The sequence below is a fragment of the Salmo salar genome, chromosome 18, assembly GCF_965601325.2.
Source record: "Salmo salar chromosome 18, fSalSal1, whole genome shotgun sequence".
Lineage (NCBI taxonomy): Eukaryota > Metazoa > Chordata > Actinopteri > Salmoniformes > Salmonidae > Salmo > Salmo salar.
Window position 1 is genome coordinate 9,386,689 of NC_138308.1, and position 20,570 is coordinate 9,407,258.

The window sequence follows — 20,570 nt, forward strand, 5'->3', positions numbered from 1 at the left end:
CACAGAAATGTCTCCCTCTTTTACTTGACAACAGTGAGCTGTGGTATGTGTGAATGAGCTAATGCTAATTATTTCCTAACGAGCAAGGCAAACAGGACTGTTGGCTCACAGAGCAGGCACAAGGCACCCTGTGACACTTTTCCATGGGAAAATACACACAGCAATTTAAAGAGGCCAATAACATTCACCGAAGAGAGGTTTGGTTCACAAATGACAATTTCACTGGTAAATCCTAGAAAATGCACACACTGGGGAAAAGATTAGCCTTTGTAAAATAATGCGTTTGCAAGTACACATAACATACTGCAAGTTACAGTCCTCGCCATATGTATTTGTACAGTGACTAACATTTTTATTTTGTCTCTGCTCAAGCATTTTTGATTTGAGATCGAATGATTATTATTCCCTTGTTAAAGTATTTTCATACATATCTTCTTTAGACATAAAAGCACTTTATGTATTGTGGTAAACCGTGGGTTGTTTGGTTTGAGCGCACAGAGATGGACACAGAGACAGGGAGGCTCTAGTCAGGAAAAACACTCTTCACTGGGCAACATAAAATAAACGTAACAAAATAAAGTCTCCCTCCTGGTCCGACTCGGGCCCAGCGGAGACCTCTCGCGGCTGGGCATGGGTTGCACAGGCGACAGTGCGCGGAGGGCATGGACTCCTCCCGGCCAGGGCAGCTCCACGCAAGCTTCACGGCCACGGCTGGTTCCGTCTGGGCCCCATTCAGCCCCTCATCTCTCTCGGGGCCCTTTCAGCAGGTCCTGGGTGTTCTGGTGGGTTTCCACCGCAGTCAGCAAATCCTCCAAGCTTCGGGGGTCCTGCATGCTTGTAGGAGAGGGCCCGAACGTACCGATCCAGGACAACCTTATCGATTATTGGGAGGGACAGTACGTCAGTCAGTAGACAGCCCTTGGGTAAGGTGACTCAGGATCTGGCGTTTGAGTCCCTCATAATTCTCTGTCTGGTCAGCGTTCAAGTCGAAGTAGGCCTTCTGGGCCTTCGCGGAGAGGTAGGGTGCCAAAAGGCTGTCCCACTTGGGCTTGGGCCACCCTTCACGCTGCGCTGACCTTTCGAAGTTGCACAAATACGTCTCCACGTCATCTTCCTCCGTTAACTTGACCAGGAATGTAGTCGGGCTAGACTCCTGGGCCGTACCACCTTTCAGCTGGGCTACGTCCGCTACTAATCGGAGGTTTTGTTTTGGTTGACACGCTCCCCTAATTGGTGCCGTCAGCATCGGGGTGCCCAGCACAGGTTCTCCCAGCAGAGGGAGCCAATGTCGCGGCACGTACCTCCCCTCTATCACCAACCTCCGTGGGTAGACCTCCCGGGATACCACAGTATCTACTCCCCTTGTTTGACAAAATCACAAGTATTTGGACAAATTAGTGTATTAAAACCTGTTGGGGCTAGGGGGCAGTATTGACAATTTCGGAAAAAATATGTGCCCATATTAAACTGCCTCCTACTCAAACTCAGAAGCTAGGATATGCATATTATTAGTAGATTTGGATAGAAAACACTGAAGTTTCTAAAACCGTTTGAATGGTGTCTGAGTATAACAGAACTCGTATGGCAAGCAAAAACCTGAGAAATCCTACCAGGAAGTGGAAATCTGGATGCATGGGCTCTCTTCAAGTCGTTTCCTATTGAATACACAGTGACGTAGATGTCGACAGTCTTTACAAAGTTGTTTGAAGGTTCTACGATGAACAGAGCCCGAATGACAAGGAGGGGAAGTTGTTGAGGCAGGGGGTGACATCACTTCTTGGGGCGCGTTCACGAGGGTGGATCCTCCCGTTCCAAAACCTTTTTCAAGACACAGGAATCGTCCGGTTGAAATATTATTGAATCTTCACGTTCTGAAGGCCCTAAAGATTGATGTTTTACAACGTTTGACATGTTTGAACGAACGTAAATACAACTTTTTTTTACTTTTCGTCGCGACATCGTCCGCGCGCTTTCTACACTTGGAGTAGCTTACTGGACGCACGAACAACAAGGAGTTATTTGGACATAAATTATGGACTTTATCGAACAAAACAACATTTGTTGTGGACCTGGGATTCCTGGAAGTGCCTTCTGATGAAGATGATCAAAGGTAAGGGAACATTTCTAATGCAATGTTTGATTTTAGATGACTCCAAGATCTGTATAGCCTAGTGTATTTTTCTGAGCTCAGTACTCAGATTATTGCAAAGCGTGCTTTCCTCGTGAAGCTTTTTTGAAATCTTTCATAGCATTTGCATAAAGGAAATGTTCATCTATAATTCTTTGAATGACAGTTTGATTTTGTATCAATGTTTATGACAAGTATTTTTGTATATTGTGGCGCTGATTCACCGGCAGTATTTGAGGGAAAATATTTTCTGAACGTCACGCGCCGATGTAAAATGCTGTTTTTATATATAAATATGAACTTTATCGAACAAAAAATGCATGTATTGTGTAACATGATGTCCTAGGAGTGTCAGCTGATGAAGATCGTCAAAGGTTAGTGCTGCATTTAGCTGTGTTTTGGGTATTTGTGATGCATGCTAGTTGCTTTGAAAATGGCTGTGTGATTATTTTTGGCAGGGTACTCTCCTAAAATAATCTAATGTTTTGCTTTCGCTGTAAAGCCTTTTTGAAATCGGAACAACGTGGTTCGATTCAGGAGAAGTGTATCTATAAAATGGTGTAAAATAGTCATATGCTTGAGAAATTGAAGTTATAGCATTTTTGAGGTATTTGTATTTCGCGCAACGCGATTCCACTGGCTGTTGACTAGGGAGGGACGCAAACGTCCCACCTTGCCCAGGGAGGTTAAAGTAATCAAAATCTGAGTATATGGTCTCATATGCCATGCACTCAATGACTACATCACGCTTGCAACTCTACAAACTCGGTAGGTTCATTTGCCGTTTGTTTAGGGGTCATGACAAAATTGGTGAGGACCGTATAGCAGGTTTGATCGGTTCCTTATGCTATCTGTGAGGGAGATGAATAACTAGCAATATTCAGGTCAACAAAATATGATGAACATGTATAGCACACACCATTTATATTGGTGGCAATTTGTATATTTCAGCAATGCATTATGGGAAAAAACTTTACAGTTTCAGGAGAATCAGAGGGCTTAATCTAGTACAATCTACTATAGCTGTAATCCATTCGCTGGTCTATGATGAGCAGTCAAGTCCAGACAGGCCCCAGTGTTTCAGATGAGGAATGCAGCAATGGGGCCTCCACAAACACAAACAGGACCAATGCGGTTACTTTATACTCCAGAGAACTAATTAAAAGCAAGGGGATTTTTCTCTAAATCACCAAGCAAGGTGGTACACTTTTTAATCAAAACCAGGTGGGGGTTTACGTCTACTTTAGCTTTTCAGGAAGTGATGTGCCACAGAGGTGATATAAGGAGAGGTGATTCAATTTACAGAACTAATTGTGGAGTGTTCAATATAAACATCAAAAACTTTTCTTGAGGAGGACTCTCTTTGAGAAGAAGGTAGATGACATGGGAGCCACTATAAGGCTTATGAACATGAACCAATAGAACTATCACCAAAACAACAAGTATAACCACACAACATTAAATCACGCGGGTGCCATTTAGCCAATGCCTTCAGAAACTGCTCATACCTCTTGACGTATTCCACATTACAGCCTGAATTCAAAATGGATTTAATATATTTTTCTCCTCACCCATCTACACACAATACCCCATTATGACAAAATTAAAACATGTTTTTAGAAATGTTTGCAAATATATATACAAAAGTAAGTGGGCACCCCTTAATTAGTGGTTTCAGGTATTTCTGCCACACCTGTTCCTGACAGGTGCTTAAAATCGAGCACACAGCCATGCAATCTCCGTAGACAAACATTGGCAGCAGAATGGTTTTTACTGAAGAGCTCAGTGACTTTCAACATAGCTCTTTCCAACAAGTCAGTTCGTCAAATTTATGCCCTGCTAGAGCTGCCCCGGTCAAAGTGCTGTTATTGTGAAGTGGAAACGTCTAGATGCAACAATGGTTCAGCCGCGAAGTGGTAGGCCACACAAGCTCACAGAACGGACCGGAAAGTGCTGAAGCGCGTTAAAATTGTCTGTCCTCGGTTGCAATACCGAGTTCTAAACTGCCTCTGGAAACAACGTCAGCAGAATAACACTTCATCAGGAGCTTCATGAAATGGGTTTCCATGGCCAAGCAGCCGCACACAAGCCTAAGATCACCATGCGTAATGCCAAGCGTCGGGTTGGGGTGGTGTAAAGCTCGCCCCCATTGGACTGGAAATGCGGCCTCTGGAGCGATGAATCACACTTTACCATCTGGCAGTCCTACGGACGCATCTGGGTTTGGCGGTAGCCAGGAGAAGGCTTCCTGCCCCAATGCATAGTGCCAACTGTAATGTTTGGTGGAAGAGGAATAATGGTCTGGGGCTGTTTTCCATGGTTTGGGCTAGGCTCCTTAGTTCCAGTGAAGGGAAATCTTAAACAGCGTACAATGACATTCTAGACGATTCTGTGCTTCCAACTTTGTGGCAACAGTTTGGGGAAGGCCCTTTCCTGTTTCAGCATCACAATGCCCCCGTGCACTAAGCGAGGTCAATACAGAAATGGTTTGTCGAGATTGATGTGAAAGAACTTGACTGGCTTGCACAGAGCCCTGACCTCAACCCCATCGAACACCGTTGGGATGAATTGGTACGCCGACTGCGAAACAGGCCTAATTGCCCAACATCAGTGCCCGACTTCACTAAAACTCGTGGCTGAATGGAAGCAAGTTCACACAGCAATGTTCCAACATCTAGTGGAAAGCCTTCCCAGAAGAGTGGAGACTGTTATAGCAGCAAAGGTGGGGACCAACTCTATTAATGAACATGATTGTGGAATGAGATGTTCGACGAGCAAGTATTTACATACACTACATGACCAAAAGTGTCACATTTACATAAGTATTCACAACTTTGATTCAAATTTTTTAGAACTGCCTTTGGCAGTGATTACAGCTGTAATTCTTTCTGGGTAAGTCTAAGAGCTTTGCACATACAGTTGAAGTCGGAAGTTTACATACACTTAGGTTGGAGTCATTAAAACTCGTTTTTCAACCACTCCACAAATTTCTTGTTAACAGACTAGTTTTGGCAAGTCGGTTAGGACATCTACTTTGTGCATGACAAGTACATTATCCAAAAATTGTTTACAGACAAATTATTTCACTTACAATTCACTGTATCACAATTCCAGTGGGCCAGAAGTTTACATACACTAAGTTGACTGTGCCTTTAAACAACTTAGAAAATTCCAGAAAATGTTGTCATGGCTTTAGAAGCTTCTGATAGGCTAATTTACATAATTTGAGTCAATTGGAGGTGTACCTGTGGATGTATTGCAAGGCCTACCTTCAAACTCAGTGCCTCTTTGCTTGACATCATGGGAAAATCAAAAGAAATCAGCCAAGACCTCAGAAAAAAAATTGTAGACCTCCACAAGTCTGGTTCATCCTTTGGAGCAATTTCCAAATGCCTGAAGGTACCACGTTCATCTGTACAAACAATAGTACGCAAGTATAAACACCATGGGACCACACAGCCGTCATACCGCTCAGGAAGGAGACGCATTCTGTCTCCTAGAGATGAACATACTTGTGTGAAAAGTGCAAAGCAATCCCAGAACAGCAGCAAAGGACCTTGGAACGATGCTGGAGGAAACAGGTACAAAAGTATCCATATCCACAGTAAAACGAGTCCTATATATAACAAAAATTGAACTGTTTGGCCATAATGACCATCGTTATGTTTGGAGGAAAAAGGGGGAGGCTTGCAAGCCAAAGAACACCATCCCAACCGTGAAGCACGGGGTTGGCAGCATCATGTTGTGGTGGTGCTTTGCTGCAGGAGGGACTGGTGTACTTCACAAAATAGATGCTATTATGAGGAAGGAAAATTATGTGGATATATTGAAACAACATCTCAAGACATCAGTCAGGAAGTTAAAGCTTGGTCGCAAATGGGTCTTCCAAATGGGCAATGACCCCAAGCATATTTCCAAAGGTGTGGCAAATTGGCTTAAGGACAACAAAGTCAAGGTATTGGAGTGGCCATCACAAAGCCCTGACCTCAATCCTATAGAAAATTTGTGGGCAGAACTGAAAAAGCATGTGCGAGCAAGGAGGCATACAAACCTGCCTCAGTTACACCAGCTCTGTCAGGATGAATGGGCCAAAATTCACCCAAACTTATTGTGGGAAGCTTGTGGAAGGCTACCCAAAACGTTTGACCCAAGTTAAACAATTTAAAGGCAATGCTACCAAATACTAATTTAGTGTATGTAAACTTCTGACCCACTGGGAATGTGATGAAAGAAATAAAACCTGAAATAAATCACTCACTTACTTATTGACTTTATTGTCCCCATGGGGAAATGTTGTTGCAGTGTCATGTACACGTTTAAAGTGGCGTTTAACTACAAAACAAAATTGACAATACAACTTTCATAACGGTTACAAACCAATAAAAAAATGTTTTAAAGACTAGCCTGCTGGCCTTACTGAGTCGATTGGAACATTATTCTACTATTATTCTGACATTTCTTTCACATTCTTAAAATAAAGTGGTGATCCTAACTGACCTAAGACAGGGAATTTTTAATAGGATTAAATGTCAGGAATTGTGAAAAACTGAGTTTAAATGTATTTGGCTAAGGTGTTTGTAGACTTCAACTGCATATACCGATTATTCTTCTAAAATTCTTCAAGCTCTGTCAAATTGGTTATTGATCATTGCTATACAACCATTTTCATGTCTTGCCATAGCTTTTCAGCAGATTTAATTAAAAACTGTAACTCGGCCACATAGGAACATTCACTGTCTACTTGGTAAGCAACTCCAGTGTAGATTTGGCCTTGTGTTTCAGGTTATTGTCCTACTGAAAGGTGAATTCATCTCCCAGTGTCTGGTAAAAAGCAGACTGAAGCAGGTTTTTCTCTAGGACTTTGACTGTGCTTAGCTCCATTCAGTTTATTTTTCCATCCTGAAAAACACCCCATTCTTTAACCATTACAAGCACACCAATGCAGGGTTCATACATATTTTGACAGATGAAATTTCAGGACTTTTCCATTACTTTTAACCACATTTCCATGACCAATCATTGGTGGCATCTCTATGTGTATTGGTATTGACACTAGTCAATGAGTGTCAAATGATGCAAAGCTTATAACAGTTTGATTAAAATAATAAACACTTATAAATTAATTGTGGACAAGAAAACCTTAACAGATACAACAGGAAAAACTGGAGAGAAAAAAAAGTACATAACAAGTGCTTTCTTTTTATGGTCTGACAGTTGGAGTTAAAAACACACGCAAACCTGAAGAAGTTGTTTCACATTTAAACTTAACTTACTATTCACATTTTTGACTGTCCTGGATAGTGCAGGAGATATTTTCACACGCACAAACGCTGATGACACAGCATGGGGTAGGGTTATGAAAAACCTCATGCTCCTGGAACTCTCCCCCCCCCCCCCACACACACACACACACACACACACACACACACACACACCTGAACAATTTGTTTGTTTGACATTGAAACTAAGGAGCTAAAATGGAACACACACACACAATGCTGAGGACACAGCAGGGATAGGACAACCCTCATGCCCCTGGAAAACACACACGCATACAACTTTCAGTCTGATAAACTGGACACACACATTCCATAAGTGCTTTTTTCTTCTTGAATGTCCAGAGATAAACTGAACAGTATTTTGCCAGCTTAGTTCTTCATTGCTACAAGTTTCTCTGTTTTTCAATCTCCAGCAGAGATGTCTTCTCTTTTGCAGTGCGTCAGAAACGGATGGATTTTGCGATGCAAGTCAGCTTGCTTGTAGCATTTGCCTTCTCTGCATATTCCTCAACTGATTTTTCAAGAGCACTGATATCAGCTCCCAACCTGGCCCTCTTCTTGAAGTCGTCCAGCTCATCAATGATACCCTTTCTCTTCAGGTCGATGACTTGTCTCTCCTTCAGTCTTTTCTGCTCATCCAAGCACCCATGATACCTCAGCCTTGCTCCTGCGGCTGACATCAACAGCTCTTTGGTGATCTGTAGATTACTTTGTCTGTTTACAGAAACGTACTCTGTGTACAGAAAATGTCCAAATCAAAAGAGACATGGCATAAACAGTTGAAACAAACAAACAACTCATGAAAACGACAGCTTACCTGTAATTTGGTTACACCCCCAACGTCTCTGACGTGATCAACAATGAGCCTCAGAGCCACTCCTTCTGATTCTCTACCACAACCTCCTTATTGATTGAGAGTCACCTCTTCACACTAGCCTGTCCATGAGACAGGACAAGCTGCATCTGAACAACATCCCACAGCCTGGAGAAGGCATCTTTTAACCCCTGGTCTCCTACAGCAGTGTCCACCCAGTTTGTCTTGGGGTCAAACTCTCTGAAGCTGGCTTGGAGTGCAGCAGCATCACAAAACTCTCTGAACTCTCTCAGAACATCGTCACACACGAACTCCTCCACATGTTTGGCAGTAACGAGTGTAAGCAGTATTCTCTTTATCTGTGGTACGCACAGCTGTTTGGATATTGCCATCCGTCTTGGCTCAAACCACTGCATGCTTCTCACCATATGGTGGTGCACTGGAGCCTTCTTCATTACCTTCTCCAGCAGTGTGATCAGGAGCCTCTTGCAGTCCATCTTGAGCTCCAGCACATGCCTCTCTGTAATCTTTCTGGAAGATTTCAGTTGATTGAGGGTTGTTTCTGGTGCAAATCCAGTGTTAATCATTGAACTGTCCTTGCGCTGACTGTTGTCCTCAAATGGAACTTGGAGGAGCTTCAGTGTTGAGGTGGCTTCTTTCAGGGTGTTTTCCTTCACAACCGTTCCATGAGCTGTGAGCTAATGAATATTGTTCTTTAGTTTAAGCTCGGATAGGAAACTTGGATTCTAGATTGTTAAAATGTATAGGTTTCATTCCATTAATGTACACATAAAACAGCCCAAATAAATCACAATGTGACGATTGTTTGATTAATACGTTATTTTAGTAAACAGCACTAGGAATGATCCTTTCTGTCCCATGTATTTTGAAGACAAAGCAGCATAAATACTGTATCAATCGTATCACACGCATACAAAATGTGGTCAACTTGTCAATAATTATCCATATTTCTTTACCTTTCATCATTTTTAACATGTCCTCACTCAGGAAGGGCAGTATGGGTTTGTCCGTTTGGTACATGGTGAGGAAAAGGGTGATTTGTCTGGCTACGCCATTGAAGATGTCCACTTTCACAGGGAAAGCAGCACAGCTGTCATTCACTAAGTCAAAAGACTTGTACTTTGGATCGGGTAGTTCTCCTTTTCTCACCATCTCCACGTACTGTTTCCCGTGAGGCCAGAGCAGCAGTCTGCGGCCTGAAACGTTTACATTTTCTATCCAGTGCTCGCAGAACCGAAGCATGCTAGTGCTACAACCTGTGGCTCCTTCAAAGTCTACGTTACGTGCAGGGAAATCGTGAAAAAGACTTGTGTGTGTGTGTGTTCTACATCTCAGTCAGCGGCTTTGCATCCATCCCGGAATGCGTTACGCAGGATGTACAATACACAGGACCCAATGTTGATCCGTGATTTGTTGACATCTCTCAACATGTTCTTCTGTAGTATGTTGAACACCTTCCAGTTGACATTGGGACTGCCAAGTGAAAGTTACAGCAAGTTCTTAACTCCGATCTCATTTTGCTAAGTATATCAACAGCAGAGGAATGTCCCATGAATTCGGACCCAATGCATTTCGTTTTCACCTCTTCACATGACTTTTAAGAATAGTGGGAGTTCGCCACTTTCAGGGCCCACCATACGTTTGGCTGCTAGCACTTCATTCTTGTTTACCACGATCGATATTTGCTTGGTAGCAGAGGTGGTGGTGGATACGGTAGCTGATCCTGCTGCTAACTCCGGGTTGAAGAAGCTAGTGATGGGGGTCAGTGACGAGTTCGTCATCTTGCGCGCAACAGCATTGAGGTGTTTCTCCTCCCCCCCTCCATGTGGCTAGTTACCGCTGCCTTCCCCATGTTCGAAATGTACAAATCTTTACTGCACGTTGCATTTTGCATGTGCTGGGTTTTGAACTTTCGCCAGTCACAACTCTTACTTTGGCATGTGTAGCCAAGCATTGTTGAAGGAACATTTATTTACCCGGCCTGGCTAGCTAGTTGGTTTGTTAGCAAGCTAGAACTATCTACGAAGACCAGCTAGACCAACATACACGAGCGTGAGACGGGGGAAACGCGCAACCAAAAATCGCGCCAGAGCATTGATCATTGTGTTTCATTCTGATCATGTATATTTTCACTTTATTGATAAAATATTTAAAAGTGTGCCTTAATGAACTACATGAACATAAATGATTCAAATAACTCCCATTACTTTTCTAAAACTTTTGTGATATTATTTTCCAAAACATATCAAGGACTGGAAAACAAGATTTTCAAATTCCATAACTTTTCCATGACCATACGAACCCTGCCATAACATGACGCAGCCACCACGATGTTTGAAAATATGAAGTGTGGTGCTCAGTAATGTCTTGCATTGAATTTGTCCCAAACACAACACATTGTATTCAGTACAAAACATTAATTGCATTGCCACACTTGTTGCAATATGACTTTATTGCAAACAGGATGCATGTTCTGGAATATTTTTTAAATTCTGTACAGGCTTCCTTCTTTTCACTCGGTCAATTAGGTTAGTACTTGGAGTAACTACAATGTTGTTGATTCATCCTCAGTTTTCTCCTATTACAGCCATTAAACTCAGTCACCATTGGCCTCATGGTGAAATCCCTGAGCGGTTTCCTTCCTCTTCAGCAACTGATTTAGGAAGGACACCTGTGTCTTTGTAGTGACTGAGTGTATTGATACACCAACCAAAGTGTAATTAATAACTTCACCATGCTCAAAGGGATATTCAATGTCTGCTTTTATTTTTTTTACCCATCTAACAATAGGTGCCCTTCTTTGCAAGACATTGTAAAACCTCCCTGGTCTTTGTGGTTGAAATTCACTGCTCGACTGAGGGACCTTACAGATAATTGTATGTGTGGGGTACAGACACGAGGTAGTCATTCAAAAATCATATTAACCACTATTATTGCAGACAGAGTGAGTCCATCCAACGTTTATGAGACTTGTTAAGCAAATGTTTTACTCCTGAACTTATTTAGACTTGCCATAACAAAGGGGTTGAATACTTATTGACTTAAGACATTGCAGCTTTTCATTTTTTCTTAATTTGTAAAAAATAAACAATTCTACTTTAACATTATGGGGTACTGTGTGTAGGCCAGTGACCCAAAAAATTATATATATATTATAGTAAATGTTTAATTCAGGCAGTAACAAAATGTAGAAAAAGTCTAGGGGTGTGAATACTTTCTGAAGGCACTGTATACAGTGCCTTTGGAAAGTATTGAGACCCGTTGACTTTTTCTAAATTTGTTTACGCTATAGCCTTATTCTAAAATGGATTAAATAAATAAAAAAATCCTCAGCAATCTACACACAACACTGCATAACACAGAGAAAACAGGTTTTTAGACATAAAAAACAGAAATATATTATTTACATAAGTGTGAGCGTGTGAGTCCTTAAAGAGATGGGTGGGGCTAAGGCTTAAGAGGGTGTGAACGATGCTGAATGGGTGTAGACAAAGAAGAGCTCTCCAGTAGGTACACCAAAACATTCAAGGGCCATTTTCTCAAAAGTGGGGTTACAAGTTTATAAACTTTCAAAGCAGAATTACTTTCCCATTATTCCTTAACTGCATTGTATGATATATAATTTTCTTATCTCTGAATCTCTACTTTCATCCAATGTAAAAAAAAATAAACATTTCAAATTTTGCTACATAAGACCGAATCGAGGATGTAGGTCACATAGTTGGGCGGTTGCGATTGGGTTATTAGCAATTGCGGGCGGGTGAACAAACAGCTGACCCACGCACCACTAGAAGATGCATACCTATTAGGGCTGGGAATTTCCAGGCACCTCACGATACAATATAATCACAATACTTAGGTGCTGATATATATGATGTCCTATGTTTTCAGGATATAGAGAAGAAACTGGTGCAAAAGGAGACAGAAACATGAACCATCAGAGACCAAAAATGATATGATACATGTTAGATGTTATAAAATATCAGCTTCTACAGTGCAACAGGAACATATTCAGACCCCTTCACTTTTTCCACGTTTAGTTACTTTAGCTTTTTCCCCTCATCAATCTACACACAATACCCCATAACAACAAAGCAAAAACATGTTTCTAGACATTTTTGCAAATTTATAAAATAAAAAAAACTGAAATATCACATTTACTTAAGTATTCAGACCCTTTACTCAGTACTTTGTTGAAGCACCTTTGGCAGCGATTACAGCCTCAAGTCTTCGAGGGTATGACGCTAAATGCTTGGCACACATGTATTTGGGGAGTTTATCACATTCTTCTCTGCAGATCCTCTCAATCTCTGTCAGAATGGATGGGGAGCGTCGCTGCACAGCTATTTTCAGGTCTCTCCAGATATGTTAGATCGGGTTCAAGTCCGGGTTCTGGCTGGGACACTCAAGGACATTCAGAGACTTGTCCTGAAGCCACACCTGCGTTATCTTGGCTGTGTGCTTAGGATAGTGGTCCTGTTGGAAGGTGAACCTTCGCCCCAGTCTGAGGTCCTGAGCACTCTGGAGCAGGTTTATCAAGGATCTCTGTACTTTGCTCCGTTCATCTATCCCTCGATCCTGACTAGTCTCCCAGTCCCTGCCACTGAAAAACATCCAAGGCATGATGCTCCCACCACCATGCTTCACCGTAGGGATGGTATTGGCCAAGTGATGAGCAGTGTCTGGTTTCCTCTACATGTGACGCTTGGCATTCAGGCCAAAGAGTTCAATCTTGGTTTCATCAGACCAGAGAATCTTGTTTCTCATGGTCAGAGTCCTTTAGGTGCCTTTTGGCAAACTCCAAGTAGGCTGTCATGTGCCTTTTACTGAGGAGTGTACATACTTCCATCTGGCCACTCTACCATAAAGGCTTGATTGGTGGAGTGCAGCAGAAATGGTTGTCCATCAGATTCTTGGTCACCTCCCTGACGAAGGCCCTTCTCCCCCTGACCGAGCGGCCAGCTCTAGGATGAGTCTTGGTAGTTCCAAACTTCTTCCATTTAGGAATTACGGAGGCCACTGTGTTTTTTGGGACCCTCAATAATGCAGAAATGTTTTGGTACCCTTCCCCAGATCTGTGCCTCGACACAATCCTGTCTCGGAGGTCTAAGGACAATTCCTTTACCTGATGGCTTGGTTTTTGCTCCGACATGCACTGTCAACTGTGGGACCTTATATAGACAGGTGTGTGCCTTTGCAAATCATGTCCAAACAATTGAATTTACCACAGGTGGACACTAATCAAGTTGATCAGGATGCACCGGAGCTCAATTTGAGTCTCATAGCAAAGGGTCTGAATACTTATGTAAATAAAAAGGTATTTCTTATTTTTTTACACATTTGCAAAAATATCTAAAAACATGTTTTTGCTTTGTCATTATGGGGTATTGTGTGTAGATTGATGAGGGAAACAAATTATTTAATACATTTTAGAAAATAAGGCTGTAACGTAACAAAATGTGGAAAAAGGGAAGGAGTATGAATACTTTCCGAATGTACTGTATGTTATTTTGAGATATAAACACATCACTATATTATTATCGTGGCAAAACATGTCAGCTGTATCAAAATTTGCCCTCATTTGCAAGATGTCATTTTTAAGTCTTTATTAAATACTACACAGAGTGCACCAGTTTCACTAAATTAGATTATCCTCAAGATTAGCTCATACAAAATCAGACAATCTCCTGCCATGGCCTGGTGTGCTTTGGCAGCATAACGAAGACACGCACGCACACACAATCTTAAATGAATCTGTCTGGGGAATATTTTCCTGAATCTGTGGAGTGATGATTGGCCTTGTCCTATTTTAACTGGCAGGGATTGCAATGCACTCTAAACCCAGATGCTTGTAAGGACAAGATTCCGGACACACATTGCAGCGCAAAAAGGCCTGTCACCATTCTAGGGACCGCAGGACAACTCTGTCACTCACCCAAAACCATAGGCTTCTGAACTTCTGTCCTGATGCAACTCAAGCTGCATGTTTTCACTCCGTCTCATTGGCCTTTATTAACATAGGCTTTTCCACTCACAGCCTGTCAGAGCTCAGTTTCTCCGCTTCACAGCGCAGTATGGTTTTTGACTGACAGACGTTATAAACTTCAGCACCGCACATGACAAGATGCCCCTATCCCTCCCACTAATTGGGTTACTTTTGCACATTTGTTGTTGACAGAGAGGGAAATGCTGTAAATTGAGAGGAGTCAATGGGTTCTGAAAGATGAGATGTTGAGGATTATAATAAATACCGCTGACGTTATACAAGCAAAACCCCAAATGGGGTCCAAATGTGCATTTCATATTTCCAAACTTATGTCATTTACAGTATCAACGTTCATGATCATTATGTTTGATTCACAGTTACAAGGATAAAATGCGTTATAATCAAATCATTTTATTGGTCACATACACATATTTAGCAGATGTTATTGCAGGTGTAGCGAAATGCTTGTGTTCTTATCTCCAACAGTGCAGTAGTATCTAACAATTCACAACAACACATCTAATAGTAAAATAACGGAATTAGGAAATAAATAAATATTAGGACGAGCAATGTCAGAGTGGCATTGACTAAAATACAGTAGAATACAGTATATACATATGAAATGAGTAAAGCAGTATGTAAACATTATTAAAGTGACTAGTTATTCCATGTCTATGTATATAGGGCAGCAGCCTCTAAGGTGCAGGGTTGAGTAACCGGGTGCCGCCTAGTGATGGCTATTTAAAAGTCTGATGGCCTTGAGATAGAAGCTGTTTTTCAGACTGGCTGCATCACCGCTTGGTATGGCAACTGCATGGCGCTACAGAGGGTAATGCGCAGTGGTGTAAAGTACTTAAGTAAAAATACTTTAAAGTACTACCTTAAGTAGTTTTTTTTGTTGGTGTCTATAGTTCACTATTTTTTGGCAACTTTACCTTTTATTTCACTACATTCCTAAAGAAAATTATGTACTTTTTACTACATACATATTCCCTGACACCCAAAAGTACTTGTTACATTTTGAATGCTTAGCAACACAGGAAAATGGTCCAATTCACACACTTGTAAAGAGAACATCCCTGTTCATCCCTACTACCTGATCTGGCGGATTCACTAAACATATGTCTGAGTGTGCCCCGGCTATCTGTAAATTAAAAAAACATGAAAATCGTGCCGTCTGGTTTGCTTAATATAAGGACATTTAAATGATTGATACTTTTACTTTTGATACTTAAGTACATTGATACTTAAGTACATTTTATCAATTACATTTACTTTTGATACTTAAGTATATTTAAAAACCAAATACTTTTACTCAAGTACTATTTTACTGGGTGACTTTCACTTTTACTTGAGTCATTTTCTATTAACGCATCTTTACTTTTACTCAAGTATGACAATTGGGTACTTCTTCAAATCAAATCAAAGTTTATTTGTCATGTGTGCTGAATACAACAGGTGTAAACCTTACAGTGAATTGCTTACTTACAGGCTCTAACCAATAGTGCAAAAAAGGTATTAGGTGAACAATAGGTAGGTAAAGAAATAAAACAACAGTAAAAAGACAGGCTATATACAGTAGCGAGGCTATAAAAGTAGCGAGGCTACATACAGACACCAGTTAGTCAGGCTGATTGAGGTAGTATGTACATGTAGATATGGTTAAAGTGATAATGCATATATGATGAACAGAGAGTAGCAGTAGCGTAAAAGAGGGGTTGGCGGGTGGGACACAATGCAGATAGCCCGGTTAGCCAATGTGCGGGAGCACTGGTTGGTCGGCCCAATTGAGGTAGGGGGGGCACACAATGCAAATAGTCCGGGTAGCCATTTGATTACCTGTTTAGGAGTCTTATGGCTTGGGGGTAAAAACTGTTGAGAAGACTTTTTGTCCTAGACTTGGCACGCCGGTACCGCTCTACATGCGGTAGTAGAGAGAACAGTCTATGACTGGGGTGGCTGGGGTCTTTGACAATTTTTAGGGCCTTCCTCTAACACCACCTGGTGTAGAGGTCCTGGATGGCAGGCAGCTTAGCCCCAGTGATGTACTGGGCCATACGCACTACCCTCTGTAGTGCCTTGCGATCAACCACCCACTCCACGGTTTTGACTGTGTTGAGATCCAGGTTGTTGTGATTGCACCAGACAGTCAACCTGCCATCCAGGACCTCTATACCAGGCGGTGTCGGAGGAAAGCCCTAAAAATTGTCAAAGACTCCAGCCACCCATATCATAGATTGTTCCGTCTGCTACCGCACGGCAAGGGGTACTGATACACCAAGTCTGGAACCAACAGGACCCTGAACAGCTTCTAAGACTGCTAAATAGTTAGTTAATTAGTTAACCAATAGTTACCTGGATGTTCTGCATTGACCCTTTTAACTCATCACATACGCTGCTCCTGTTTATAATATATCATGTTGATCACTCATTGGGTATTTATTCCTCGTGTTATGTTTGTAAAAATTATTTTTATTTTCTTCTCTTCTCGCCACGGGGCCCGTAAGTAAGGATTTCCACAGCTAGCTGAAACCTTCGCTTGAAAAAAGTCACAATAGTACTGTTTGTCCATTTTGAGATACTATAGCCATAACCAAAGAACTCTGTCATTCATTTTGACGTTTTTGCCAACGCAATCTTAGTCGCACAATTTTACATCTAACTACTATAAGATGTTTGGTCAATGAAAAAATGTGCATGCAAACGAGTTGTCTCTCGTTGAATGACAACAAAGACTTTAATGAAGAATCACTACTGTTGGCCAATCACCGACGAAGGGGAGTAGACGTCGGATCCGAACTTCAGCTTGCCTCCAGAAAATTTTTTGTGTGCCCGAACGTCACCGATGTCCAAAACATCAAAACGTAGTCAAAATATATGCACGAACTCTACCAAACTGTTTTAGCTGGGAAGAAAGCATACACCTTTAGTCTACACCTGTTGTTTACGAAGCATGTGACAAACAACATTTTATTTGGATAAAGTTCCAGGGACACACAGTTGTTCAAGGGAGAAGGAAGACACACACAAACACTTTGGCTACTTCACGGACCATGCTTCAAATAGATCGTAACACTAGCCTCGGTTTCCCATCTCAATGTCCTTGTGCTTGCACATGGCTGCAAGTGTGGGTGTGTGCACAGTACACACCACACAGCCAATGTGGTCATGGATGGGTGTTGGAGGAAGTGAAGGCCTGGTAGTCTAGGTCCTCATGCGGACACAACATTAAGGCAACAACAACGCATGAAGTCAGTGGAGCGGACACCCAAGAAGAGGTAACAATGTTCACTCTTTGGCACTTAAGTGGCTAGACGGACATGGCACCTTGCCACAAATGACATAACCGAATGGCTACAAACTAATTGAGTTGCCCAACTACGACTGGAACATAGGTTTAAGAGGATGTATGTGTAACGTATGGCTATTAGCAAAAAAGACTCACCACTGATGACTTTCGGCACACATAGGGTTCATCTTCACGGCTTCCTCGCCAACTTTCTTCCCTGAGGGGAGAAAAGAGGGAGGACATGAACAGAGCTACTGCACTGAAACATGAGCTCAGTATACACAATACTGGCAGCACATTTGTTAACGTCATACAGTATACACAAACATATAGGAATGTACCTACATTTAACAGATGAGGAGATTCAACAGAACCACACAGATGACATGGACATCATTCAATGACACACATCACACGAAAACAAAAAGACGCCACACAAAACGAGAGAAGAGACTGGGCATGAGATGATGAACAAATAAAATCAACAGTGATATGAAAGATAATCCAGAAAGACAGCAGGGCCATAAACTTGATGTCTTTATTGCTTTAAAATAGCTAACACTGCATCGCCCTGTTTCCTTCTGTGTTTCCAAACCACTTGACAATGGTGCCTTTTGCGGAAAGCACCTGGCCAGCCTTGATTAGAGGCCCATTAATGAGGAAGTATTACTGTATGAAGAAACAGGTCAAGCCAGTCTGTACTGTTCAGCACAATCACACAACAGTCTCTGTTGAGAAAAAAGAAAGACTCTAGATGGTAAATGGTATAGTGCTATACGTAATATGCCGAGGCTCATGGCCAACATAATGTTACAGTTACACGAGACATGCAAAGAGTGTTGTGAGTTATTGTAACTCTGCTTACAAGCACTGCAGGGGATGGAGTATTTGAAAAAGGCAGGGAGAAAATAAAAGCATGCAAGCTGAATGCTAAAAAAAGTATAAAATAACTAGCGATTTGAGTGAACACCTACACTACCTTACAAAAGTTTGGGGTCACTTAGAAATGTCCTTGTTTTTTAAAATAAAGCACATTTTTTTGTCCAGTAAAATAACATCAAATTGATCAGAACTACAGGGTAGACATTGTTAATTTTGTAAATGACTATTGTAGCTGGAAACGGTTGACTTTTAATGAAATATCTACATAGGCGTACAGAGGCCCATTATCAGCAACCATCACTCCGGTGTTCCAATGGCACATTGTTAGCAAATCCAAGTTTATCATTTAAAAGGCTAATTGATCATTAGAAAACCCTTTTGTAATTATGTTAGCACAGCTGAAAACTGTTGTGCTCATTGAAGAAGCAATACACCTGGCCTTCTTTAGACTAGTTGAGTATCTGGAGCATCAGCATTTGTGGGTTCGATTACAGTCTCAAAATGGCTAGAAACAAAGAACTTTCTTCTGAAACTCATCAGTATATTCTTGTTCTGAGAAATGAAGGCTATTCCATGCGAGAAATTGCCAAGAAACTGAAGAACAGCACAAACTGGCTTTAGCCAGAATAGAAAGAGTGGGAGGCCCCGGTGCACAACTGAGCAAGAGGACAAGTACATTAGAGTGTCTAGTTTGAGAAACAGATGCCTCACAAGTCCTCAATTGGCAGCTTCATTGAAAAGTACCTGCAAAACACCAGTCTCAACGTCAACAGTGAAGATGTGACTCCGGGATGCTGGCCTTCTAGGCAGAGTTGCAAAGAAAAAGCCATATCTCAGACTGGTCAAAAAAAGAAAAGATTAAGATGGGCAAAAGAACACACACTGGACAGAGGAATTCTGCCTAGAAGGCCAGCATCCCAGAGTCACCTCTTCACTGTTGAAGTTGAGACTGGTGTTTTGCGGGTACTAGAAAATGAAGCTGCCAGTGGAGGACTTGTGATGCAATAGGCTATGCAATTGCGTGAGAAAACAGTGAATGGGCTCTATTCAACGTTAATAGAGGATCCCAGAGGATCCCATCAACGTTAATAGGCTTACTATATTTATTTTCAACTTTCCTAATATTAAGCACATTGCTTCTCTTTACAACAGGAGTATTAGCCTACCTGGCTGGCAGGAAAATTAACCACAGGGAATATTAGCCTATCACTTGTGAATGATATATCATCACCAGCTTGTGTGCAGTAAGGCAATAAACGAATACCCTTTAACAATTTAAAAAGAATCCTAGTTGCACACCTCATGTATAGGCCCATAGACCTATATGTTTTGATACGGTTTGTATCACAAATAAAGTTGCCAAATAGTTTAAAGATGTTAAGCACATTAATCCGCTTTACAACGGGTGTAGAGCCTAAATGGCATACATACGCAACACGTGAGTTTCAAGTTTGGGGAAGATAATTTCAACTGTAAAAATTAACTTTTATAATAAAAGCATTACATGCATAAATCACTTTTGCGGTCACTTTTGAGAATGGGGTTTTCCCGCTAATGGAACATTTGCGCTTACTGCCATGTGCGCATTACTGCGCTTATGTGAAGAAATAGCCTAATAGTTATCAACACTTAAAGCTAAACATTCTGATCCGTTGAGTCAACCTCATTGCTTAAAAAAGTTTTGGGATGCTAGTGGTTGTATTACTTTGGGATCTATCCCATCCCACCACTGTCCCAGACAATGTTTGTAATATTTCTTTCTCGCACAGAATAGGTAAACTTTTGTACTATGGGGGATAGTAGATTGACATAGGCTAGTGCTTTTGCTGTTTGTTAGGCCTACTCATCTTGTTGGCTGATGAAAAATAAAATGTGGACAGTTCTTCCAATATCTTTAATATGTGCAAATTGGATACGGAAGCGTGCAGTTTCGTTCCGGATGTGTTGGTCTTCACTTGTAGCCTGTGAGAAAGACCCAATCACGTGACGGAGAGCCATTTGAGTGAGAGGTGATTTGGAGCATGCAGCCGGGAGAAGGGAATTATAATTATTATATTCAACCCAAGGGCACAACGGCCACAAAAGACATGGATTTTTTTTAGGGGGAATTATCAAGTGCTTGTCAAATTGTGAATGAGAGACAGATGAAGTGTGTACAGCCTGCGCAAAAA

The 20,570-nt window shown here is 41.6% G+C and overlaps 1 protein-coding gene across 1 annotated transcript in view; it reads right to left on the reverse strand.

The window, feature by feature from the left end:
• LOC106576802 (regulator of microtubule dynamics protein 2) overlaps positions 1-20,570 on the reverse strand; it is a 55,943-nt gene that overhangs the window by 15,768 nt on the left and 19,605 nt on the right. The window contains exon 5 of the mRNA XM_014154228.3: positions 17,674-17,734. Within this exon, the coding sequence (XP_014009703.1) occupies positions 17,674-17,734 (61 nt within the window). The remainder of the gene's footprint in view (positions 1-17,673; positions 17,735-20,570) is intronic.